The 27,973-nt window shown below is 40.3% G+C and overlaps 1 protein-coding gene across 1 annotated transcript in view; it reads right to left on the bottom strand.

The window, feature by feature from the left end:
- The window catches only part of LOC117507219 (MICOS complex subunit mic25a-like), a 351,981-nt gene that overhangs the window by 125,780 nt on the left and 198,228 nt on the right, over positions 1–27,973 (bottom strand). Inside the window, exon 6 of the mRNA XM_034167040.1 lies at positions 5,518–5,588. Within this exon, the coding sequence (XP_034022931.1) occupies positions 5,518–5,588 (71 nt within the window). The remainder of the gene's footprint in view (positions 1–5,517; positions 5,589–27,973) is intronic.

Raw genomic sequence — 27,973 nt, 5'->3', positions numbered from 1 at the left:
TGACGTAAAAACATATGAATCAAATCCATATATTTTTTGCATAAAATAAAAAGGTCGGATACTTTTCTCAATAAAGTCATAATTTAAATCAGTAATAATAATAATAAATCAATAATTTATTTGTCAATAAAGTAACGGTCCTTTTTATTTTTTTCAAAAACTATATGGATTTCATTCATATGTTTTTACTTCAGACATGCTTGAACCCTCGTGCGCATGCGTGAGTTTTTCCACGCCTGTCGGTGACGTCATTCGCCTGTGAGCACGCCTTGGGAAGGAGTGGTCCCGCCCCCTCGTCGGATTTTCATTGTCTGGAAATGGCGGAATGAAAAGGACTTTTTTCCATCAGAATTTTTTCAGAAGCTGTTAGAGACTGGCACCTGGAAACCATTCGAAAAATTTATCTGGCTTTCAGTGACAATTTTACGGGCTTCACAGAGAATAAGGTCTGTTACTACAGCTTTAAGGACCCCTTTAAGGACGCTCGGCATGCCGCGGTCCGAGCTGCGACGACGCGGCACAAGCCACCGGACCATTTCTAAACGGATGGCTCTGTGGATACGAGACCTTCGTGTGCTCTTTCTCTGGTTATCACAGCCATTTTCCAGCAGATTTCACTTTTAACAAGAGATTTTGTCATGAAAAGCCGCACGGAGGCTTCGCGCATCACAACCGATTCGCTTTGGAAGCGAGACAAAGGAACACCTCCGTTTCGGCGTGTCAGAGGACAAGTTTGGACATGTCTATCTCGGCTTTCAATGCTTACCAGTCCAGTAAGTATCAGTGAAATTGTGGAGAGCTGGACATGTCCAAACTTGTCCTCTGACACGCCGAAACGGAGGTGTTCCTTTGTCTCGCTTCCAAAGCGAATCGGTCTTTACACGCGAAGCCTCCGCGCGGCTTTCCATGACAAAATCTCTTGTTAAAAGTGAAATCTGCCGGAAAATGGCTGATGTCCAGCTCCTGTGATAACCAGAGAAAGAGCACACAACGGTCTCGTATCCACAGAGCCATCCATTTAGAAATGGTCTGGTGGCTTGTGCCGCGTCGTCGCAGCTCGGAGCGTGGTGAAGCCCGTAAAATATTCACCGAAAGCCAGATAAATTTTTCGAATGGTTTCCAGGTGCCAGTCTCTAACAGCTTCTGAAAAAGTTCTGATGGAAAAAAGTCCTTTTCATTCCGCCATTTCCAGACAATGAAAATCCGACGAGGGGGCGGGACCACCCCTTCCCAAGGCGTGCTCACAGGCGAATGACGTCACCGACAGGCGTGGGAAAAACTCACGCATGCGCATGAGGGTTCAACCATGTCTGACGTAAAAACATATGAATGAAATCCATATAGTTTTTGAAAAAAATAAAAAGGACCGTTACTTTATTGACAGACCTCGTATATTTATATAGGGCTCTGAAAACTGCGGATCCGCGAAATTCTGGATTTCATCATGTAAAACAAGACTGGTTGGTTGCTGCGGCGACGCTGTGTTTCTCCTGTGCGAAGCTTAAGCTAAATGTAGCATGTGGACATCGCAAACCTTTAGAGCTCTAAAGTTTTTAAAAGAAGAATTGTGCAGCATGTCTCTGTCATGGACCAATGTCGGACAGAGAAAAGATGGCGAGAAAGACTGTTTGCAAAAGTCTGATAAGTACAAGAATCCGTGGAATTGTCGCTGGCTTCATCAACACACCTGAAAGATAAAAGAAACGGGAAAAGCAAACTGTGCCGTCGGTTAACACGGTAAGAATTTTTCTCTTTCTGTAAACTAAACATTGTGCTGTTCAAACAGGATTTTAGACAAGATTATGTGACTTTTTTTAATTAATCTAGACTTTCTTTCATTGGGAAAAAAAAACACTGTGCCTTTGAATGGATTTACGTGAATTTACACAAGAATGTAAATGGGTTTTTATTAATGTAGACTTTTTTCATTAGAAAAAGACACTGTGGCTTTGAGTGGATTTACAGGAATTTACACAAGAATATGTGGCTTTTTTACTATTAGGTATGTTATTGATATTTTACCACGATTTTCAAAATATTCTCCAAGTTTTAGCTGTGGTTTTTGAAATACTGTAATAGTCTTTTCAGTCTTCAAGAATTTCATGTAGTTTAATTGTTCTGAGTTAATGCATAATTTGGTTTACAATTAAAAGGAAAATGATTCCAGGTCCTACTTCCACGTCATATTCTCTTATTTCAACATTATCATTGACGGTTCAAATGAAAGGTTGAATACAGGGTCATTTAAATATGCACTAATTTTGAGACTTTTTGTTCCAGGAGATGCTGAAAATGTATCATTAGATAAAAAATTAATTTGGTTTGTGGGATCCCACGGGGCCCGAGACCCCGGCTCCTGGGGGCCTATGCCCCTCAGGCCCCTGCAAATTTTCCTCGGATTTCACAATTTTCATTTCAGAGCTCTCTCTCTCTCTCTCTCTCTCTCTCTCTCTCTCTCTCTCTATATATATATATATATATATGTATATATCTAACCTAACACCTAACCTGCATGTCTTTGGTTGTGGGAGGAAGCTCGTGTACCCAGAGTGAACCCACGCAAACACAGGAAGAACATGGCAACTCCACACAGAAAGGCCACAGGTGGGAAGCGAATCCACAACCTTCTTGCTGTGAGGCAACAGTGCTAACCACTAAGCCACTATAAATTTTAATATATAATACAAACTCCCAGTGGATAAAGAACACTGGTTATATGCATATTTACAAGAACAGTACAAGATATCTGGGAAAAAGGCCTGATAGCCATTATTAAAATGTAAATTACTTCAACACTTATTAATCAACCAATATTACATTTGTGCTGTTCTACAGGGAGGGTCACCTCATTTTTCTTGTTTAATTTTGTCGGTGCCATTCCAGTTAGGTTTCATTAGCATTATAACTATGTATTTAACACTGCTGACTGCATGGAAACAGACAAAATTAAACTGGTATCTTTACAGGTTTGTACCTTGTGTAAAATGTTTTATACCTTGAAGATATTTAATTTCAACTCAGGCTTAATTTTTAGTGGTTTATAATAAGAAACAGGAGATACAGTAGAAGAATCTATATGTGTTAATGAAAACCAAAATTTAAAGCTTCAGAATGTGACAAAAACCAGCAGGCAAGACTTGCAATAATTAGCCAATCGTCATTATTTCCACAATGATCATTTTGGTGCACATGAAGAAAGAAGACTGACTAGCTCTTAAAAAAATCAAAACAAACAAACACTTGGTTTGTTGAACCTCTAAAAAGAAAAAAACGAAATTTGTTGAGGCTCTCAAAAGAGAAAAAAAATGTTGAGCTCTTTGACGCACCGTCCTTCCAAAGAAGGCTGAAAAGTGGAGTTAGAGAGATGTGTAAATTGGCAGTGCACTGCCAAAGTTGTGGTGGTTCTGTTTTGATTGAAAATGACATGCATTATGATGCCAGGATAATTCTAAACTCCAGCACACTGTACTTGTTCTTTAATGACGTAATGTATTCAAAAGGTGGAGCTGTTTGGTGTTGCAAGGTGATTATCATACTCAGGCTTTGACAATAAGCATTGCGTGCCACTTGCCCTGCTTTTCAAACAGTGCATCATAGGTGCAGAAAAGTATGAAAAACTATTTTAAAATGAAGCCATTTCCTGCAATTTGGCACTATAAATGTCACCTTAAGATGGATGTCATTTTTCATAACATTAACCTTGCTAATTCTTTGCCTTTCTGCAATGCAACCTGCCATAGAGGACTGCATAACTTATGGCCCCTTTACACACTGTGCGAAGTTTGGACGGTGTTTGGACGAAAACAGCGAAATAGCGCGAAACAGTTCGAAATTAGCACACAAAACATCGTGCCAACGGGCAGGCGTGCATGAACCCAGTGCGAGAGTTCATGCACGCGCCAGTGTCCGTCGAGCAGGAACAGTGCCAGGTGCACCGCATGGCGCCGCTTATGTGGAAGAAATAAAAACCAGCTGGTACGTGTGGGACCACATCACACTGCTTATGTAGAATAAATAAAGAAATAATAACCAGCCAGTACCTGTGGGACCACATCGTGTCGCTTATGTGGCATGATAGAATAATTAAAAAAAATTATGGAATAATAAAACAACAACAACAACAACAAAAAACCCGGGACGCAAACTTGCGCCTTTCAAAACCTCTGATTCACAGACAGAGACTTTACCACTGAGCTACAGAGCTGTTCTTCGAAGGCTGCGAGACGCTAACTCATATCAGGAAGGACATGGAAGTATTACAAAAAAAATAAAATCTCACACAATATAAAAACATTGCATTTATCCAGCAAGCAATACAAATATGATCCGTCTGTTCCTCTGGTGATGACCCATGGTCACAGACATACAGTCATGAAATGACATAAATGAGAAGCACTGTGCTCTGATCATGTCCACATCTACTGGTCAGGTGCGCCCAGTCGGCCGCGTGCTGTCCTGCCTGACACGTGTGTCTTGTGGACGGCGCGCCACAGCACATACTCCGCGTCATGTGGAACAGAGCTCACGTGGGTGACGTGACGGTCAGATCGCCCGTTGCGTGTTCTGATCTGACCGTCCGTTTTTATTTATGTCCATGTAAATACAGCATAAGACACACGTGCCTCACAGTGGACAGTTGTTAGTCCATGTCTGTCCAAACACAGTAGGTGTTGTGTAGCTGGAATGTCCAGAATGACAGATCACCACAGCTGCTTCTGTCGGAAGCCATGCCTCCTGTGAGTGGAGTGCACACACCCACGTGTCAGTGTGTGTTTGCAAAATCACACTGGTGGGAAACTTAGACAAATTTCACAGCAGTACGACAGTGATCGTCTGCTCACTATTTTTGTGGTAACAGCACGAATTTCCACACATTTTCTAAGGGAAATGCGAGCGGTGTTAGGTGTTTGTGCGTGTCACCTGGAATTTGGCCAGCACCTGCCGTGAGAAGGTGTGATAGGTTCGCACAGCACACACTTTGTCTTTCAGGCGCTTGTGTGCGCAAATAGTTGTAGCAACAGGTGTATGAGGCATTGGCGGTAGGGACGACATTACACGGTTTGCACACGATTCTTGTGTCATGTGCACAAATAGCTTAGTAACATTTAGTATAGTCTTGCATTTTACGATTCTTATTTTAATGAGCACAAGTGTTCATATCCTATATGATTATCCCAAGTTCGCAAGGTATAATTGTTCAGAATTTGAGGAATTGTATCTTGGAACTGCATATGACTTTCTTTTTTTTAATCTGTGTGACCATCTTAGTCACTGTGCATGTTCTACTGTATGTAGAACAAAATCGTGCGTGCCTATCCGACCATGTGTTCCTCCAGACAGGAGGTGGAATGTTTCGCAGTTCCCCATTTTGTTGTTTGTTTGCGGATTTTCGGCCTGTTTCTGTTTCTTTTGCCCAACTTTATGTTATGTGTGGAGGGGCCCTAACATGCATAAGCTTCAGTTTACAGCCACAACAGAAAATAATTTTGTGAGGCTACAGTAAGCCACAGTATTTACCTTATATGAGCCTCAGCCTTGGCAGGTGTCTGGTTGTACTGTTCAACTGACTGCTTGTAGCTGTCAAGGTTCTGAAGACAAAAAACAGCAAAAGAGAAAAAAAAAACTGAGAAGCAGAGATAGAGAAACTTGAAGAATGAGTTATATTCAGGGTAAAAATTTTTCATTGCCATGTCATATTTTTAATGTACTGTTTGCCTGATTTCTAAAAAGTCTGCCTGTGTAAAAACTCTGTTGCACCCGCAAATTAATGTGCATGCTGATCTACTCATGGTGCACACTGTGGACTGTATCTTTCAAATGCGCAAAATAGTGTGAACGGTATATTTAATATGCTTGTTTTTGTGAATTTGCAATTTGGAGTGTGTCCACCTGAATGTGCACAATTATGCGATGTGAACATGAAAATAAGTGAGGTTTGTATACACAATGTGATTAATCAAGATCAAAAGGAAATTTTACAGGTTCTGACTGTGTCTGTGTACTGCACATATGAAACCTGGATGTTAACTTTTTGCACCTGACAAATTGCTATTTCAGCAACGAAGACACCACTGCCTCCTAATAAGACAGTATTTAAAAATAATAATTAATTCACTGTAAACATCAGGTATATTTAAAGAGTTGATTATTTATGTTGTGCTTGTTTCAATCAGAGCAAACGTCTATATGCACAACAGGTGGACCAAAGATCTGCACTTCTCTGTGCGGAGCACAAAGTACAGTTTAGGGCAACTCCTGATCATTACTGTCACTGATATACTTTAGTCACTTTCATGTGAAGGCTACAATAAATTTAAAGAAAACTAGTATCAAATTTGTTTCTCTAATGCAAACTGCATCATAGATTTGTGGTGTCACGCAGTTGCACTGAAGGAAAAGAAAGCTGCAATCAAATTCCATTCATTTTGTACCCACTCCATGTCACAGTTTGTCCGCAACACATGCACGCACACATCTCAGAGTCTGTGTGGGGTCAACACGACTGAAATGATCCATTCTCTGTCCTTTTCATCGGCAGAACACAGCATAATTATTTACCAGTTTGCTAAAATACCACTGGTAGAACAATAATTAAATGACTGAAGTAGCAGATTTTTATTAGGGTTTTTTTTTGCCAGTGCATGAACACGCTAATTGGCTTTCATACTTTTTGATGCCGAAACATTTTACATAGAGGACATCTGTCTGTGTGCATAGCATGTGTTTTGATGCAAAATGCCCAAAGAGTCTGACAGCAAAATAGATTTAGCTGATTTATTTATTTATTTTAGAAACCCATGGAGAAGGTATTTTTACACAGCTGGTCTGCTCTGTGTCAGCCTGATCCCGTCAGGTCTCAGAAGCTAAGCAGAGCAGGATCTGGTTAGTACTTGGATGGGAGACCTCTTTGGAACACCAGCAGCTGTGTGTGTGTTTCTCCAAGTAAAACTGGAGTTGCGTCAGGAAGGTCATCCTGTGTAAAACTTGAGCCAATTCCCAATGCGGATCGGGCTATATCCGCTGTGGTGACCCCAGACAAAAACCGAGAGCAGCCAAATGAACAACATGGAGAAGGCATTTTTGCAAAAGAGGCCTTGTGTGAAGTGAAACATTTTTGTCTGCATGCATCACAGGTGTTTTGATGTGAAAAGTCCAAAGGTATAGGGCTGCGCAGACTCATTTGAAGCCTTGCATGATATCGCGGGATTTGACCACATCCTGAGACAGCCGGCACGAACATGGCAGAGAATCCCCAGGGGTAGTGTGGTAGTTTCAGCACAATTCATTCAATCCGACTTGGTACACTTAAAAGCATACTCGCTGTCACCTAGTGGCTGTGCCAGTATCGCAGAACGAACAGTCTCCCCTAAAAATCGGTCCACCCTACCTTCACTGCGCATGCTTCATTAGCCACGGTTCACGGATTATTACCTCATTTCTGCTTAAAACTGCACTCCCGTCATCATCTATCTCAGTGACAGATATATGAAGCTTTTGTACAACAATCATTTCCACATAAATTCAGCATTATTTCATCATAAAAGACGGAGGAAGTGATCAGAGTGCCGCAGCTACACTAAGTGCCTTTATTAGAGAGTGTGACGACATGACGAGTCAAAAAAAAATTGGTCACATGACTCATGGTGCCATCTTGGGGTAAAAATAGCATTGGCTGTTAATGTGTCTACATGTAAATCCAGCTATTTTATTTATTCACTGAAAATGCCAGGTTGCTGTGCATTTGGAGGCACAAACAGACACAGGAAGGGCTTCAAGACAGACAGCTTTCCTTCAGATCCGAACAGAAGAAAAATTTGGGAAAATAAAGTCAGCTGTGTGGGATGGAAGCCGACATTATCATCAAAGCTTTGAGAGATAAATTTATTGCTCAGTCCCATTAACAGTAACACTCAACTAAATTGTATAAACCAGATATTCACATTCACCGGACAAAAAAGTCCCAAAGTTTTTGTATTGTTTTCCACGTAATAAACACCGTATATAACAGATTTTGTACAGTGGATTTTTCGCTCACATCAGATAAAATGTCCTGTCCGATCACAATGTATTTCCATTAAAAACTCTGAGCAGTCTGGACGTGCAGAGGTACAAATTAACTCTGACACTCTCCGATTTGTGGAAAGTGGGAGTCAATTCTGTGATTAAAAGTCCAACCGTTTAGTTTTTCAAAGTGTTCAGACTCGGATCCGCAGCCTCACGTGCACCTGTTAAATCAAACACAAAAGGCTGTTATTTGACACCTTTCTGCTTTTAATCCTTCATCTCCCATCATATTATATAGAGCACATGCTGGCAAGTGGATCAGAAACGTCTACACATTTACAGCACGAAGTCGGTAACAGAGGAAAATGTACAGCTTACCTTTGATTTGGAGGTGATGATTGTAGAAAGAAAAGCTTGTTAAGGGTCAAATAAGTCTATAATAAAGCTTAATCCGGAGACAGAGAACTTTAAACTGTCACACACGTGTTTAAAGAGCAGAGTTAAAGAGCAGCAGCTGCATAAATCAGGCTTTAAATTCATTAAATAAATCATCATAAATTGTAGAATTGATAGCTTAGCTATTTTTATATTTATTTTGATTGCACCTGTACCTGGATGTGTTGCTGTATGTGGTTAAATGATTTTAAAAAATGGTGAAAACATAAAAGGTCTATTCAGTAGTTCAGCTCAGTTAGACCCAAAATGGTGCCATGTTCTGAATTGCCGCCACTCTCCAATCAAGGCTCCCTAGGCTACACGAGCTGCTGGCTGATGCGTTCACTGCGTGTCGGTCATTTCAAAGCGTCACAGAGTTCCCCCTTGTTTCTGCTTAAAACGGCCTCGTTTCTGCTTAAAACTGACTTTAGAACGATTTAAGAGGTTTCACCTTGTCATCTGATGGTTAATAATCACATTATTCCCTTTGATCGCTTTGGGTGAAGAAAATCATACTCAGACAAGCTGCTGTGGTCCCAAATGACGCATGTGCAAAGAAGGCAGGTGGACCGATTTTTAGGGCAGGACCGTTCAGTCTGCGACACCGGTTTAAGACATGCCAGTTTAAAATGGTTTCCGCTGAAACCCCCATCCTCCGAATGGTTTGTGATGGCACTCCCACACTCCGCCCAATGATTAGTCTCTCCCCACAAAGAACATTACTTCACACAGAAAAATGGTGTACTGTTTTGTTTTTGGCAGCAATCACTGAAGCAGTTGCGAAAAGTGCAGCTTTTTTTGGTTCCCAGTGGAGAAGGGAAGACAAGATAAATGGGAGAGGTCGTGTTGGTAAGTGTTAGCCTACACAGCTAACCAGAGTAGATGCACTCTCTCGCCTGCACAACCACATTGACACGTTTGAGCTCTGGGTTATAAACAAACCACAACTCATGTCTACTTTCCACTTCATCGTCACTTTTTCTTTGCGTTTTCACTTTGTTGGGGTGTAATTTGCCCAAACACTCAGAGAAAGTGCCATGTTTCTGATGGCCAGTGTTGTATAGTAACGAAGTAAAAATACTTCACTACTGTACTTAAGTACGTTTTGGGAGACTTTGTACTTTACTTGAGTTTTTTTAATTCAGCTTACTTTCACTTTACTTCACTACATTTCTGACCTTAATTGCATACTTCTACTCCGATACATTTTCTATGCGCCATGCCGTTACTCGTTACACACACACAAAAAAAACACACACACACGAAAAAAGTTGTATTTTCACCCAGAGACACCACTGATTACTAGTGACTGCAACGAAGTCAGGCCGATTTGTTATGAGGCATGTCCGGTAGACTTTTTTGCAGTTGCGCACTTATCAGGAAAATGATCATTTCTCTACATTGCAGACCTGCAGCAGGTCTGTAATCAACTTTTCTACAGTGCAGCTTTGCTTTGAACTTTGAACCAATCGAAGCAGTGATTGGCAGGTCGAAGCAGTGCTTTGATTTATGATTCGTGGATTGATTGCTATATTTCACTTTATCCTAATTTTTCCCCGCTAAAACCCCGAAGAGCATATGTCTGTGAGTAATATTTAATATTTTTATGTTAAACCGATCTGTTATGGTCTTCTGAAACAGTTGATAGATGTATTTTATAACTTAAAAACGGGACCAATGGCGTTTTCAATGTTAAGTTAGCATTAAGCTGTTGGCATCAGCACATTTGTGTTGATTTGTTTTCTCTATAATTAATGGCTTAATGTTCGTTGTCATAAAAGAGTCAAATTGTATTTTTTTATTTTTATTCATATATTATAGCAACAACAATAATAGTCTACATAATAGACAATAATAGTCAATAATAATAGACTAATAATGTTACAATACAATTTTAGAGAAAGAGAAAAAAAGAACCTAATGAAACAAAACACAACAGTGAAAACAATGAACAATGAAAATAAATAAATACATACAGAAATAAATAACTGTTTCCTGTGAACACCTAGTGAGTAGCCTACTCTTGTTTAGGTTTTGAAACCTTGTTCCTGAAGTGTTTTTGTGTGATGTGCAATTTTCAGTATTTTGACTAATACTACCTGTTGTGAAAGTGTAGTGACACGGACCCACAACAGGGGGCGCAAATGAACAGCCAATAGATGAGCCAAAAAGTAACAATTTAATGTTGTGAAATGTGCACAACGAATATACAGACAATCTCAGAATATAATTACAGTCAATCCACAAAGGTGACGTGTGGGCAGGCTCGAGGATAGAAGACGTCTGTCCTGAAAGGAGCCGGAACCACACGATTTCCGCCGCCACAGAACCTGGTGAATACTGGAGCCGCCAAGTCCCGAATTCCCAGGTGATCACTGTCCCCGACTGTCGGATCTGGTACTGCTGGCGAGAACAAAGACAGTCAAGTGTGGGTGTGTGTACACCCAGTAACAACAACGGTGGGAATGCCACCTCCACCTCTCACTCAGAATGCTGATGTATTTACAGTAATCCCTCAGAGGAAAAGAGTGCCGTCCTGCACTCACTCAGCCTCCACAGGAAGAGGGACCGGTACTCCTGCAAACACTCACAATATACAGCTTAAGATAAACACAAGTGGCTGATGATATTACCTCCAATGAAGTATGATATCTCGGCGATGAGGTGGAGATGACGTCTGGGTTTTATGGAGTGAGATGATGAAGAATGAGTGACAGCTGTCAGGAAGTAATGAGTAACAGCTGTCACTCTCGGCTGTGTCCGTGGCGGCAGCGCCCTCTCGTGCCTGAAGCCCGCACTTCAGGCAGGGCGCCCTCTGGTGGTGGGCCAGCAGTACCTCCTCTTCTGGCGGCCCACACAACACTACCAGTCATTTACAAGCCTAGAAAAACTTTTATTTAAAAAACATCTGTCCGTTTTTGATTATTAACATTTACTTGTACTTTTACTTTCAATACTTGAGTACATTTAGTTGTACATTACTTGTCATACTTAAGTACAATAAATACTAGATACTTTAAGACTTTCACTTGAGTAGCATTTCAATCAGTGACTTGAACTTCTACCAAAGTCATTTTTTAAATGGGTATCTGTACTTTTACTTAAGTGTGATTTTCCGGTACTTTATACAACACTGCTAATGGGGACAGACAAGGGTTGTCCTCAGATGTAGAAAAATTACAACATAAATGTCATATTTTACCTCTTTAGCACCCACCCTCAAACAAGACTACGCTGCCCAATAGATGTTTAATACATTTATGTTTTTATTTGTAAATAAAAATACAAAATCAAGCCAAAGGTGTTTCACAAAAAGGGGTCTTATGATATGTCTGTTGTTTCTGTTTGAATTGATAAATGTCAGTCTGACCTTTTTCTGAGTTACAAAGTCTTTCTAGTGACGGCCAATATCAAGGCACCAGCATGGTGCAAGGTCACACTTCGTTTTCCGACAAAGATGAGAGACAATCATGGGCACAAATATGAGCATTATTCAGCTTTTTATGAATGCAAAGTGGATGATGGAAATGAAAACTTTTGGATGTCAGGTGGAATGTACAACTGTACCAAGAACACGTCTTGTAATGTGCATGCCTTTATAACTGGTGGAAGACAGAGCCCTTAATGCCCTAATTTTGATTTGCAGAGCAACTATTAATTAAAGCTCTCAAATTAATACAGTGGAATAAATAATGTAACATTTTTCCTTGACACTTAGTTGACTATGAAAATAAAATACCCAAGTGTACTCCATAAATTTATTCAAGTGCAATACTCAAGAAAATGTATTGACTCTAGTATGTGGCAGTTCTTTTTTGTGTTCCTTAGAGAATAAATTCAATGTGTGCACTATTCCTAATCGCTGTAACTATCAAGAGCGCTGAGAAAATGTTTAATTCAGCAGCAGCAGACCCATGAAATAAATGATCACCAACAGGCTTTGTGTCAGAATTTATGAAATAGCGTCTGCCTCGAATGCACTGAACACAAAGCAAATCTCTCTCACCACCCACTCATACACATTCTCTGCACAGTAATCACCATTTTAAACCAATAACCACAGTGCCTATGCTTATAGTTAATTATTCCCTGTATTCCCAATAGATGGGGTGATAGGAGAGGGAGATAATTGAAATGACTGAGTAGGGAAAGAGATGGGATCAAACACAAACCACCTCCAGAATTCTTATGCCTCTAATAAAGTCTCCATGCAAAAAAAAAAAAAAACTTAGTCATAATCCTAAATTGACCTACAGGTTTGTGGGTACGAGAACTTATAGCCTTTCTCAAACCACACTGGATGAGATAAGGGAGACACAGTTTGATAAGCCATCCCAATACTTTAAGATTTAGTACACTGGAAAAGAAATTAATAGATATGACCAACTACAGCTTATCTTTCTCATCTAAACTGTGTTTTTTTTTGTTGACCAAGTGCACCTTGTCATGGTAACTGACTGTGTAGAAATGTCAAGCAGAAAAGGGCATATTGTAAGATTTTTTTGGAGGGGGAGTAGCGCTGTTTGTTGGCTGTGCTATATTGGATTATCCGGTAGAGAATTTGGGATTAGACGCTCGTTTTCACCAAGTCTCCCCATTACCAGTTTCTCTGGGTCGGATGTAAATAACACATTTAAACAGGGGAATAGCTGTTGTACCTCTGCTTCAATGGCCAGCAACATTTCATGCTTCATTCATTTCAAGTGTGAATTTATGTAACACCAAGTATTTTCAGACACGACAGGTCCTGACATCAGACTTGGGATGCACGATCCACACTGATCCAATCCCGATACCTGAATTTGGATATCTGCTAATACCAATACTATTCCGATACCTGAGCTCTGTTTGCTTTAATATTATTATTACCATTATTGTTGATTTTATATGAGGATATTTTGTATCACCAGTTATACAGCTTCATGATGAAATGGTATAGAGGAGGATTTTCTTAAACAGAAGACCTGAAAGTTCAGCTACAATTTGCCAGAAGGTACATCTAAGATGCAAGCCTAGATTTGATGTTTTGGTGAAAGAATTAAATACTTTTATTTATTTATTGGTGGTTTCTTGTGGCATTTTGATAATATGAAAATGTGCTCCGTCGGCAAAACAGCACATCTACTCGTACACAATTTATGGGGCGGAAGCAATAATCAGATAACTGTTAGTAATCAGATCATTGTAATAATCTGATCTCTCATGTTTACATGTACATCAGTAATTTGATAATTAGAAAAACCTGGTTTACAAGATTTCAGTTCGTAAATTCGATTTCTTTGGACGTGGAGAAAAGAGAAACAGCAGCTCATGAAGAAAAAGTATAGACTTCATAGAGAAAGGACAGCGCTCTCTCTGTCTCTTTCCCTGTCTGCCTCTCTCTCCCTCTTTCTCTCTCTGTCTATCTCTCTCTCCAAGAAATTACCCCTTCAGAATGCTGAAACATGCACAAATGTAAACGAATGAAATAAATCTGATTAATGGTGTACATGTTTACGTACATGTTTATGGGGCCATTGTTAAGTCAGTGGCTGAAGTTTCATCACTTGAACACCAGATGGCACACCTGCTCCGAGTTCATGCACCGTTTTGAGGACAGTGCATTTCCGCATTTCCAAAATGCTATAACCACCAAAACAATAAATAAAAGTATTTAATTTAATTTTTAAATCATCGCACCTTTCCTCCTGGCTCCTTTAGTCTTTCTGCCCCAGCTAAAAAAATCCTTGTGCTCTTTAATGTGTTACTATTTCAAATGTTTGATTCAGTTCGCTGTATTATCAGTTGTGACGGAGCGTCCACATCTCTGTACAACGACTTTGCAAACATTGCACATTGCTGTCTTGCTATGTGATATTTCTCGTGCAAAATATTTCCAACCAGCGGATATGTTGTGATGAAAAGTTGGTCAGTGACAGGCAGTACTACTCCTCAATGCTTGCCTGTTAGCTGGCTGCAAACTGTAGAAGGGATTTCCTGAAGGAGGCTTGCCTCATTACTCCATGTCTCATCGGGACACACCTCCATTCAGACCCCCACGCACACACACACACACACACACACACACACACACACACACACACACACACACACACACACACACACACACACACTGCAGTAAGAAAGCAGAGCAGTCAGCAGAGCAGTCAGCAGCACCTGTGGAGATGTTTCAGTATACACATAGACGTGACTCCTGGATCATAAAACTGCAGGTTTTATAGAAAATTTCTGATCTGTGAATTATGTAGGTTAGGGTTATGACTGCAAAACCTTTTTCAAAACTTTCATTTTCCTGATGTTGCATTTGATGAACTTTTACCCACAGATCACTTTTTTGAAGTTTATTTCATTGGATCATGAAAAAACCTCCCGCACCTAGCACCGCATCACTTTTAAAAATACATGAGTTTACACAATACTATTTAAAAATAACGTAACAAGAAAAGAGTTAGCAAGTATCAAGAAATAACAAGAAAATATATACAAATAAATATTACTAAAATATATAAAAAAACAATAATTAAAAGAAATAAAAAATAAAGGTAAAATTGATAAAATTGATAACAGATAAAATATAACAGTATTCAGATGATCATCTCTGACACAACAGCAGTCAATACTGGTTGCCAGGCTTCAGAGAACATTTCGAGACAAGGGATTCGATGAACCTCAATACATCAGCTGCCAACACCACATTCTTGATCTTGTTATGCGACGTGTTGGACTTCTTTTTTCCTATACGGTCACAGTCAACTAACATTAACTATGAGTTTATTGATGAGATTTTGGAACAGTATGATTATTTGCAAAATGCATACATGGACACAGAAGTGATACCAGAGTATGAGAACCTTGGCTGGAGAGATGATTTTAAATTCCCTTTTGAGCTTTGTGAAGCTCAAAACGGAGGAAAAATGGCCTTGCATCAAATGGCACAAGCTGCCAACACTTCACAGTGCCAGGTTGAACTCATGAGGAATTTTTGCACTTAAAAGAGTTCCACTTCTTGATACAGTCATCAACCTCCAAACCAACAGTGTGTTACATGCAATTTCTCTCCATGAACTGCACGCCATTTGAACATCTTTGTAGTTTTTAGACTTCTGTGTTGCACCTGATTAACTGATTCCATCTGCTCAAAGTGATGTTAATCAGCAAAAACACCTGTTGGGATGGGTGGTTGCAAAGAAAACCTGCACCTCCTCGGCCCTTTCTGGAATGAGTTGAAGAGCTCTGACCTATAGTGCTGAAAAGATACTTTCATATCAATCAATCAATCAATCAATTTTTTTATATAGTGCCAAATCACAACAAACAGTTGCCCCAAGGCGCTTTATATTGTAAGGCAAGGCCATACAATAATTATGTAAAACCCCAACGGTCAAAACGACCCCCTGTGAGCAAGCACTTGGCTACAGTGGGAAGGAAAAACTCCCTTTTAACAGGAAGAAACCTCCAGCAGAACCAGGCTCAGGGAGGGGCAGTCTTCTGTTGGGACTGGTTGGGGCTGAGGGAGAGAACCAGGAAAAAGACATGCTGTGGAGGGGAGCAGAGATCGATCACTAATGATTAAATGCAGAGTGGTGCATACAGAGCAAAAAGAGAAAGAAACAGTGCATCATGGGAACCCCCCAGCAGTCTACGTCTATAGCAGCATAACTAAGGGATGGTTCAGGGTCACCTGATCCAGCCCTAACTATAAGCTTTAGCAAAAAGGAAAGTTTTAAGCCTAATCTTAAAAGTAGAGAGGGTGTCTGTCTCCCTGATCTGAATTGGGAGCTGGTTTCACAGGAGAGGAGCCTGAAAGCTGAAGGCTCTGCCTCCCATTCTACTCTTACAAACCCTAGGAACTACAAGTAAGCCTGCAGTCTGAGAGCGAAGCGCTCTATTGGGGTGATATGGTACTACGAGGTCCCTAAGATAAGATGGGACCTGATTATTCAAAACCTTATAAGTAAGATATGCTCTCTCCTTCTAGTCCCCGTCAGTACTCTAGCTGCAGCATTTTGAATTAACTGAAGGCTTTTTAGGGAACTTTTAGGACAACCTGATAATAATGAATTACAATAGTCCAGCCTAGAGGAAATAAATGCATGAATTAGTTTTTCAGCATCACTCTGAGACAAGACCTTTCTGATTTTAGAGATATTGCGTAAATGCAAAAAAGCAGTCCTACATATTTGTTTAATATGCGCTTTGAATGACATATCCTGATCAAAAATGACTCCAAGATTTCTCACAGTATTACTAGAGGTCAGGGTAATGCCATCCACAGTAAGGATCTGGTTAGACACCATGTTTCTAAGATTTGTGGGGCCAAGTACAATAACTTCAGTTTAATCTGAGTTTAAAAGCAGGAAATTAGAGGTCATCCATGTCTTTATGTCTGTAAGACAATCCTGCAGTTTAGCTAATTGGTGTGTGTCCTCTGGCTTCATGGATAGATAAAGCTGGGTATCATCTGCGTAACAATGAAAATTTAAGCAATACCGTCTAATAATACTGCCTAAGGGAAGCATGTATAAAGTGAATAAAATTGGTCCTAGCACAGAACCTTGTGGAACTCCATAATTAACTTTAGTCTGTGAAGAAGATTCCCCATTTACATGAACAAATTGTAATCTATTAGACAAATATGATTCAAACCACCGCAGCGCAGTGCCTTTAATACCTATGGCATGCTCTAATCTCTGTAATAAAATTTTATGGTCAACAGTATCAAAAGCAGCACTGAGGTCTAACAGAACAAGCACAAAGATGAGTCCACTGTCCGAGGCCATAAGAAGATCATTTGTAACCTTCACTAATGCTGTTTCTGTACTATGATGAATTCTAAAACCTGACTGAAACTCTTCAAATAGACCATTCCTCTGCAGATGATCAGTTAGCTGTTTTACAACTACCCTTTCAAGAATTTTTGAGAGAAAAGGAAGGTTGGAGATTGGCCTATAATTAGCTAAGATAGCTGGGTCAAGTGATGGCTTTTTAAGTAATGGTTTAATTACTGCCACCTTAAAAGCCTGTGGTACATAGCCAACTAACAAAGATAGATTGATCATATTTAAGATCGAAGCATTAAATAATGGTAGGGCTTCCTTGAGCAGCCTGGTAGGAATGGGGTCTAATAAACATGTTGATGGTTTGGATGAAGTAACTAATGAAAATAACTCAGACAGAACAATCGGAGAGAAAGAGTCTAACCAAATACCGGCATCACTGAAAGCAGCCAAAGATAACGATACGTCTTTGGGATGGTTATGAGTAATTGTTTCTCTAATAGTTAAAATTTTGTTAGCAAAGAAAGTCATGAAGTCATTACTAGTTAAAGTTAATGGAATACTCAGCTCAATAGAGCTCTGACTCTTTGTCAGCCTGGCTACAGTGCTGAAAAGAAACCTGGGGTTGTTCTTATTTTCTTCAATTAGTGATGAGTAGAAAGATGTCCTAGCTTTACGGAGGGCTTTTTTATAGAGCAACAGACTCTTTTTCCAGGCTAAGTGAAGATCTTCTAAATTAGTGAGACGCCATTTCCTCTCCAACTTATGGGTTATCTGCTTTAAGCTACGAGTTTGTGAGTTATACCACGGAGTCAGGCACTTCTGATTTAAAGCTCTCTTTTTTAGAGGAGCTACAGCATCCAAAGTTGTCTTCAATGAGGATGTAAAACTATTGACGAGATACTCTATCTCACTTACAGAGTTTAGGTAGCTACTCTGCACTGTGTTGGTATATGGCATTAGAGAACATGAAGAAGGAATCATATCCTTAAACCTAGTTACAGCGCTTTCTGAAAGACTTCTAGTGTAATGAAACTTATTCCCCACTGCTGGGTGGTCCATCAGAGTAAATGTAAATGTTATTAAGAAATGATCAGACAGAAGGGAGTTTTCAGGGAATACTGTTAAGTCTTCTATTTCCATACCATAAGTCAGAACAAGATCTAAGATATGATTAAAGTGGTGGGTGGACTCATTTACTTTTTGAGCAAAGCCAATAGAGTCTAATAATAGATTAAATGCAGTGTTGAGGCTGTCATTCTCAGCATCTGTGTGGATGTTAAAATCGCCCACTATAATTATCTTATCTGAGCTAAGCACTAAGTCAGACAAAAGGTCTGAAAATTCACAGAGAAACTCACAGTAACGACCAGGTGGACGATAGATAATAACAAATAAAACTGGTTTTTGGGACTTCCAATTTGGATGGACAAGACTAAGAGTCAAGCTTTCAAATGAATTAAAGCTCTGTCTGGGTTTTTGATTAATTAATAAGCTGGAATGGAAGATTGCTGCTAATCCTCCGCCCCGGCCCGTGCTACGAGCATTCTGACAGTTAGTGTGACTCGGGGGTGTTGACTCATTTAAACTAACATATTCATCCTGCTGTAACCAGGTTTCTGTAAGGCAGAATAAATCAATATGTTGATCAATTATTATATCATTTACCAACAGGGACTTAGAAGAGAGAGACCTAATGTTTAATAGACCACATTTAACTGTTTTAGTCTGTGGTGCAGTTGAAGGTGCTATATTATTTTTTCTTTTTGAATTTTTATGCTTAAATAGATTTTTGCTGGTTATTGGTAGTCTGGGAGCAGGCACCGTCTCTACGGGGATGGGGTAATGAGGGGATGGCAGGGGGAGAGAAGCTGCAGAGAGGTGTGTAAGACTACAACTCTGCTTCCTGGTCCCAACCCTGGATAGTCACGGTTTGGAGGATTTAAGAAAATTGGCCAGATTTCTAGAAATGAGAGCTGCTCCATCCAAAGTGGGATGGATGCCGTCTCTCCTAACAAGACCAGGTTTTCCCCAGAAGCTTTGCCAATTATCTATGAAGCCCACCTCATTTTTTGGACAACACTCAGACAGCCAGCAATTCAAGGAGAACATGCGGCTAAACATGTCACTCCCGGTCCGATTGGGGAGGGGCCCAGAGAAAACTACAGAGTCCGACATTGTTTTTGCAAAGTTACACACCGATTTAATATTAATTTTAGTGACCTCCGATTGGCGTAACCGGGTGTCATTACTGCCGACGTGAATCACAATCTTACCAAATTTATGCTTAGCCTTAGCCAGCAGTTTCAAATTTCCTTCAATGTCGCCTGCTCTGGCCCCCGGAAGACAATTGACTATGGTTGCTGGTGTCGCTAACTTCACATTTCGCAAAACAGAGTCGCCAATAACCAGAGTTTGATCCTCGGCGGGTGTGTCGTCGAGTGGGGAAAAACGGTTAGAGATGTGAACGGGTTGGCGGTGTACACAGGGCTTCTGTTTAGGGCTACGCTTCCTCCTCACAGTCACCCAGTCAGCCTGCTTTCCCGGCTGCTCGGGATCTGCCAGAGGGTAACTAACGGCGGCTAAGCTACCTTGGTCCGCACCGACTACAGGGGCCTGGCTAGCTGTAGAATTTTCCACGGTGTGGAGCCGAGTCTCCAATTCGCCCAGCCTGGCCTCCAAAGCTACGAATAAGCTACACTTATTACAAGTACCGTTACTGCTAAAGGAGGCCGAGGAATAACTAAACATTTCACACCCAGAGCAGAAAAGTGCGGGAGAGACAGGAGAAGCCGCCATGCTAAATCGGCTAAGAGCTAGTAGCTACGCTAAGCTAGCGGATTCCTAAAAACACGCAAAGTGAATAATGTGTAAATAATTTAGAGGTGATTCAGCAGAAGGAGTGCTTTAGTTAAGGCACGTAAAGATTACACTGGGAAACAAATCGTAATCTAGATAACTAGATCAATCTAACTGCGCAGATTAAACAGCTAACAGATACAGAAAAACACCGCTGTGCTCCGGAACAGGAAGTGATACAATACCGCAGTGAGAGCCAACTACCAGTAGAGGCAAGCAAAAGTGTCACGGTTAAAGGAGTTAATATTTAAATACGCCTTAAAGTGAGACTAAACGTGGATCCAATGGGAATTATCTAAACATCAGAATAGTTAACTTTATCACTATCTGAGCAGAAGATTGTTACTATGCATAACACAAAAAAGGAGTCACACTCCTTTTTTGGAGAGTGCTAAATACTATGGGTGAGTTTTAGGGAACACTGTATATGGAGAGATCTGTGGTACAAGCTAGCTTAGGCTCAGGTCAAGGGCTCAGTGTATAAATTGAACAGAAGAAAGCTGAGCTGAAATTTAAAAAGTCTCTATGTGTCATGTGGGACATCCAGTGTTACAGCCAAGACAAAAAAGTCTCCACAGGGGTATGAACCCATGGTTGCCTCCAATTATGCAGGACACTGAAATGAGGGCATCAGTGAGGTACATTTCAAGCACATGGTTTAAAGGTGTGTTTTATGCCACAGAAGAGAGGAACAGTTTGTGATTGCTGATATGGTGCAGTGGCAACAGGGTATGATGTTCTCACTCTCATGTAGTAAAACAACACAACCAACCCTGTTATCTGCATCAAATGAGTATTTTGATAGTTATGGGCGCAGTAATGTTCATGAAGTTACAGATATAACTACCGTCTCTCTGGCCATGTAAATGGCATAATAAAATTTGAACAAAGATGTGGAAAGTCACAGTGACAGGAGCATTTGGACGGCTTGTTGAGTGGAAATGTTATGGAATGGGAATGTTGTGCACTGCACTGTATTGCGTGTACCAGCATGTTTTTTGTGTCTACTGACAGAACAGACCGTGAGCAACAGTCCCAGCTCATCTCTCATGAAACGAGAGAAGTGGCAGCATTATCACTGGCACACACAATCTGAGCTCTTTCCGGTCATTTGCACCCCCAGGGACACAAGCCCAATGTAGAGAGACAGAATGGACAGATGATAACCCTCAGTGGGAGGAAGCAAGGTTCTTCAGGGTGTTGGAGTGAGTCACAGAGGGGATTAGTATGCGTGCACATGTGCTCTGTGCACACAGGTTTGCATACATGCAGGTGCGTGATTAAACGTGTGTCTGCATTTGTACGTGAGTGGTTGTGTTGGGTTGATCCTTTGCATGCGTACCCATCTGAACAGCCTCCAGCAGCTGTGGATTGAGATGGGCTGATGTCAGGTGTCTATGGGAGGGGTTGTGTCATGCTCCACGTTTGGACTGAGGGATTAATCCCCCCCACCTCCCTGGAGGAAGTGGTGAACATGGAAGGAAAGAGGGGATTAAAAGAGGTGAATTTTAAACTGAGACTTGTTTACAGAGTCATTGTGGATGCTGCTACAGGAAGACAGATATACTCCACCTGCACACTGTGAGGAGATTAGAGAAGCATCCTCAAATAAATGAGAAAGTGGAGAGGATTGGAAATGAGGAGCAGCAGAGGGAGAAAGACACTGTGGTGCTCCTTTTCTCCGGGGGAGTTGCTAAATGTTGGTATTTTTGAAATGTTACTTCATATGCACATGTTTCCACTTTATCACTATCACCAAAAGAATTGCCAATTTGGGGTAAAATTAAATAACAATTATTAAATTAATTTCCTCTCAGCAATATTGTAAATATTTTTCTGTATCATAAAACTTGATCTCTTTTGGGAGATGTAACAACACAAAATTCAGCCAGTTTTGGCATACTAGACATTACTCAATGATTTTCAGGTTACATTTACACATAATCCTTTCTGCGGGGTTGTGTGAAACATGTTTGAGTTTTAGAACATAATCTGTTATTTTGATGTAAATAAATAATGGTTTATTTCACTGTTTTAGTACTGTTCTGTGCAGAAAAGGTTACCTTTCATCCACCCCATTCACTGCATGCCTATCTGGAATATTGTTTGTTTTCCTCTGACTGCAAAATTCAGACATTTATAGTGTGCTATTTGAGTTACACAACATAATCACCATTAAAACAATCACATTATAACAGTTTACTGCTCTGATTTGACACATTTCTGTGTAGAAACAGTCGTCTCTCACGAAAAACAACACATGCATCGAATCCATCTTCATGCTGGTATTCACTAACAATCCAGCAGGTGGAAGACACATCTGTGGGATATTCCAGAGGCAAAACAAAGAATTGAAAACCAGATCTGAAAGAGCTTCTCCTCATTATATGACCTTTTTGTTTGGTGAGCCATATCCCTGGTTCCCAAAATAGGGTCCCTAACACCCCCCTCCCCATGGGGTTTGAAAGGTTTTGTTCTTGAAGAAAGTCAAAATTAGAAGTGCACATTACATAAATTCAGAATAACTCAGGGAAAATTACACTTACTGGTGTAATTTCCCCGAGTTCTTTATGTAACTTACTGCACCTTACAAAAAAACCCAAATCGATATATTCCTTGTTTTGAATTTATTGAAGGTCACGCTGGAAACTAGGCCTGGGTCTCCACAGACAGCGTCCATCTTGTGAAAAGACCACGCACATAACTTGCACAACACTTTTATGCAATGTGGGCTTTACAGTGGGTGTGGTTTAGTCTATATGTTACTGGCTCTCACAGGTAGGTGGAGCCCTCCCTGTAACTGAAACTTCAAAGTGTATAAGGAATTAATTTATAATTTCACAAAAAGTAAATTTTTAAGCTGCCATCAGAGCCAGGGTTTTGTTTTATATAGTGCTGTGCAAAAGTTGAAGTTCAATTTGTCTTTTGTCCTAAAACAGCAATTTGTGTGCAGCAGAAATATACCACATGAAAAATATACAATACATACAAAACATTTCAGTGAAGTAAATTAATAAATAACAAATAAACCATATATCATCTAAATAAATAATAATACACACACACACACACACACACAAACACACGTGTATATATATATATATATATATATATATATATATATATATATATATATATATATATATATATATATACGAGGTCTATTAGATAATAAACCGACCCTTTTATTTTTTTTTTTAACTATATTGATTTGAATGACGTGCAGTTACACCAATCATGCTTGAACCCTAGTGCGCATGCGTGAGTTTTTTCACGCGTGTCGGTGACGTCATTTCCCTGTGGGCAGGCCTTGAGTGAGATGTGGTCCCGCCCTCTCGGCTGAATTCCTTTGTTTCACGCGCTGCTCGAGACGGCGCGCGTTGCTTTATCAAAATTTTTTCTGGACCTGTGAGGAATATCCGAGTGGACACTATTCGAGAAATTAAGCTGGTTTTCGGTGAAAAGTTTAAAGGCTGATGAGAGATTATGGGGTGTTTCTGTCGGTGTAAGGACTTCCCACGCAGTGGGACGTCCTGCAGCGCTTCCAGGCACCGTCGTCGGCCTGTTTCGACCTGAAAACATCCTAATTTAAGGCTTAATTCACCCAGGACGTCGTAAGAGAACAGAGAAGATTCAGAAGAGGCCGGCATGAGGACTTTATGCGGACATTCCACTGTTTAAGGACATTTTTTAATGAAAGACGTGCACGCAAATTCGCCGAGTCGTTTCCGTGACGACTCGGCAAATCTGTGTGTGCCGCGACAGGAAAAACACCTCCGTATTGAAAACCATTTGTAAAATTCAGGCGGCTTTTGATGGCTTTCAACAAGTGAGTAACTGAGAAATTGTTTAACAGCTTGGGCATGTTCCAACTTGTCCGTTAAGGTTTCCAACAGAGGTGTTTTTCCTGTCACGACCCCCCGCAGTCAGGTCCGGCCCGACATGCGACTCTGCCCGCATGTTTTCATTACAAAATGTCTGTTAACAATGGAATGTCTGAATAAACTCCTCATGCCGACTTCTCCTGAAAGTTCTCTGTTCTCTGACAACTTACTGGGTCAACAGAGCCTGAAATGTGGAATTTTTCAACTTGAAACGGCGAGACGCTGCCGCCTCGGAGATCAGGCGCCGTGGGCTGTCCTTACGGCGACACTACCAGACCAAAATCTCTCATCAGCCGTTAAAATTTTTACCGAAAACCAGCTGAATTTATCGAATGGTGTCCACTCAGTTGTGCCTTACAGTTTTGAAAAAATTTTGATCAAACAAAGCAGCAGTCTCTGAGCCATTCCTAAACAATGAAAAAATCGATGAGAGGGTGGGCGACTCCTCACTTAAAGACTTCCCACAGGCGAATGACGTAACCGACAGACGTGAAAACACTCTCGCATGCCCACGAGGGTTCAAGCATGTCTGATGTAATCACACGTGATTCAAATCCATATGGTTTTTGAAAAAAATAATAAGGTCGGATACTTTTCTAATAGACCTCGTATACACACAACCCCTGGCAATAATTATGGAATCACCGGCCTCGGAGGATGTTCATTCAGTTGTTTAATTTTGTAGAAAAAAAGCAGATCACAGACATGACACAAAACTAAAGTCATTTCAAATGCCAACTTTCTGGCTTTAAGAAACACTATAAGAAATCAAGAAAAAAAAATTGTGGCAGTCAATAATGGTTACTTTTTTAGACCAAACAGAGGGAAAAAAATATGGACTCACTCAATTCTGAGGAATAAATTATGGAATCACCCTGTAAATTTAAATCCCCAAAACTAACACCTGCATCAAATCAGATCTGCTAGTTAGTCTGCATCTAAAAAGGAGTGATCACACCTTGGATAGCTGTTGCACCAAGTGGACTGACATGAATCATGGCTCCAACACGAGAGATGTCAATTGAAACAAAGGAGAGGATTATCTAACTCTTAAAAGAGGGTAAATCATCACGCAAAGTTGCAAAAGATGTTGGTTGTTCACAGTCAGCTGTGTCTAAACTCTGGACCAAATACAAACAACATGGGAAGGTTGTTAAAGGCAAACATACTGGTAGACCAAGGAAGACATCAAAGCGTCAAGACAGAAAACTTAAAGCAATATGTCTCAAAAATAAAAAATGCACAACAAAACAAATGGAAGGAAACAGGAGTCAACGTCTGTGACCGAACTGTAAGAAACCGCCTAAAGGAAATGGGATTTACATACAGAAAAGCTAAACGAAAGCCATCATTAACACCTAAACAGAAAAAAACAAGGTTACAATGGGCTAAGGAAAAGCAGTCGTGGACTGTGGGTGACTGGATGAAAGTCATATTCAGTGATGAATCTCGAATCTGCATTGGGCAAGGTGATGATGCTGGAACTTTTGTTTGGTGCCGTTCCAATGAGATTTATAAAGATGACTGCCTGAAGAGAACATGTAAATTTCCACAGTCATTGATGATATGTCAGGTAAAGGCACTGGGGAGATGGCTGTCATTACATCATCAATAAATGCACAAGTTTACGTTGATATTTTGGACACTTTTCTTATCCCATCAATTGAAAGGATGTTTGGGGATGATGAAATCATTTTTCAAGATGATAATGTATCTTGCCATAGAGCAAAAACTGTGAAAACATTCCTTGCAAAAAGACACATAGGGTCAATGTCATGGCCTGCAAATAGTCTGGATCTTAATCCAATTCAAATCTTTGGTGGAAGTTGAAGAAAATGGTCCATGACAAGGCTGCAACCTGCAAAGCTGATCTGGCAACAGCAATCAGAGAAAGTTGGAGCCAGATTGATGAAGAGTACTGTTTGTCACTCATTAAGTCCATGCCTCAGAGACTGCAAGCTGTTATAAAAGCGGTGGTGCAACAAAATACTAGTGATGTGTTGGAGCGTTCTTTTGTTTTTCATGATTCCATAATTTTTTCCTCAGAATTGAGTGATTCCATATTTTTTTTTCCCTCTGCTTGGTCTAAAAAAGTAACCGTTACTGACTGCCACAATTTTTTTTCCTGATTTCTTATAGTGTTTCTTAAAGCCAGAAAGTTGCCATTTGAAATGACTTTAGTTTTGTGTCATGTCTGTGATCTGCTTTTTTTCTACAAAATTAAACAACTGAATGAACATCCTCCGCAGCCGGTGATTCCATAATTTTTGCCAGGGGTTGTATACACATATACTCGCGCTTGGTAGTGTTTATAAAATAGGCAGCTTACATTTGTCAAGGGTGGCAATAAATTATGCAAAGTTTCTATAAGTTGGAATAGCGTGAGCAAAGAATGTTGGGATAATGTTTTACATAATTGTTTGTGTTAATTTACTGTCTTAATGTATTTATAAATTAAGGTTCTTCTTATCATATACACACTATTATTATTATTATTATTATTATTATTATCAGTATAATTATTTTATTTTATTATTACTTCTATTTTGTCATTTGATTTTTAAATGGACCAAAATGGAAATAAGCATTTTCACTTTCTTGTCTCATCCATGTATTTTTTAACATATTTACAATTATATTATGTACTTACATTGAACTTACTAAATAAAATCACACACGCACACGTACATGATTTACGCTGGTTTGGTGTGTGAGTCCAGAATGTAAATATCAACCTCCATTGTTCAGTGTTGATAAAATTCCTAGGTTCTCTACATATACTACTCATATCAACATTCCATTTTGGCGGCGTTCATCCTTGACTCAAAATACACAAGCACACCAAACAGCAAATGTCAAATTGCAGCAAATTGCATGCATGCTTCTATGCACGCTTTTATTTTTACACACTCCTTTGTAGTAAAGGAGATGCACTCACTGGACATAAGCAAATGTCCCAAAGCATGCAGATGGTTTTCCATGTAATGAAAACTGTATATAACAGATTTTGTATAATGGATTTTCACTTGCATCAGACAAAACATCCCGTCCGATCACAATGCATGTCCATTAAAAACCCATTGCATGTACCAGACAGATCAGTCTGGATGTGCCCAGCTGCAACAGAAGTACTGGCAAGCAGCTTGGTAAGAAGGCAACAGCTGCTGGCATAATTATTAGACAGTGGAAGAAACACAAGATGACTGTCAATCTTCCTTGGTCTGGGGCTCCATGCAAGATCTCGCCTCGTGGCCTAAGGATGATTCTGAGAAAGCCCAGAACTACCTGGGAGGACCTGGTGAATGACCTGAAGAGAGCTGGGACCACAGTCGCAAAGATTACATTAGTAACACACAACGCCGTCATGGTTTAAAATCCTGCAGGGCACGCAAGCCCCCCCCCCCCGGAGAAGATCTGTATGGAGGAGTGGACCAAAATCCCTACTGCAGTGTGTGCAAACCTGGTCAAGAACTACAGGAAACGTCTGACCTCTGTAATTGCAAAGTTTTCTGTACCAAATATTAAAGTCTGTTTTTCTATTGTATCAAATATTCATTTCATGCAATAAAATGCAAATGAATTATTTAAAAAAAAAAATCATACGTGATTTTCTGAATTTTTTTAGATTGTTTCTCACAGTTGAAGTGCACCTACGTTAAAAATTACAGACCTCTCCATTCTTTGTAGGTGGGAAAACTGTTGTGAAAGTGTGAGAGCACGGACCCACAACAGGGGGCGCAAATGAACGGACAATGGATAAAGCCAAATACAACACTTTACTGTTGTGAAAGTGCACAACAACAACAGATTACAATATTAGATAAGCTCAAATACAAAATGTCATGTGGGCAGGCTCGAAGATAGGAGACGTCAGTCCGAAGTCGAACCGGAACCACACGGTTTCCTCCGCCACCGAACCCCGGGAATACTGGAGCCGCCAAGTCCCGAACTCCCAGGTGGCCACTGCCTCCGCGTGTCGGATCTGGTACTGCTGGCAATGAGCAAACACAGTTA

The sequence above is a fragment of the Thalassophryne amazonica genome, chromosome 3 (assembly GCF_902500255.1).
Source record: "Thalassophryne amazonica chromosome 3, fThaAma1.1, whole genome shotgun sequence".
Classification (NCBI taxonomy): domain Eukaryota; kingdom Metazoa; phylum Chordata; class Actinopteri; order Batrachoidiformes; family Batrachoididae; genus Thalassophryne; species Thalassophryne amazonica.
Note: the sequence above shows the minus strand (reverse complement) of the source record. Positions and strands in the feature narration are given on the sequence as shown.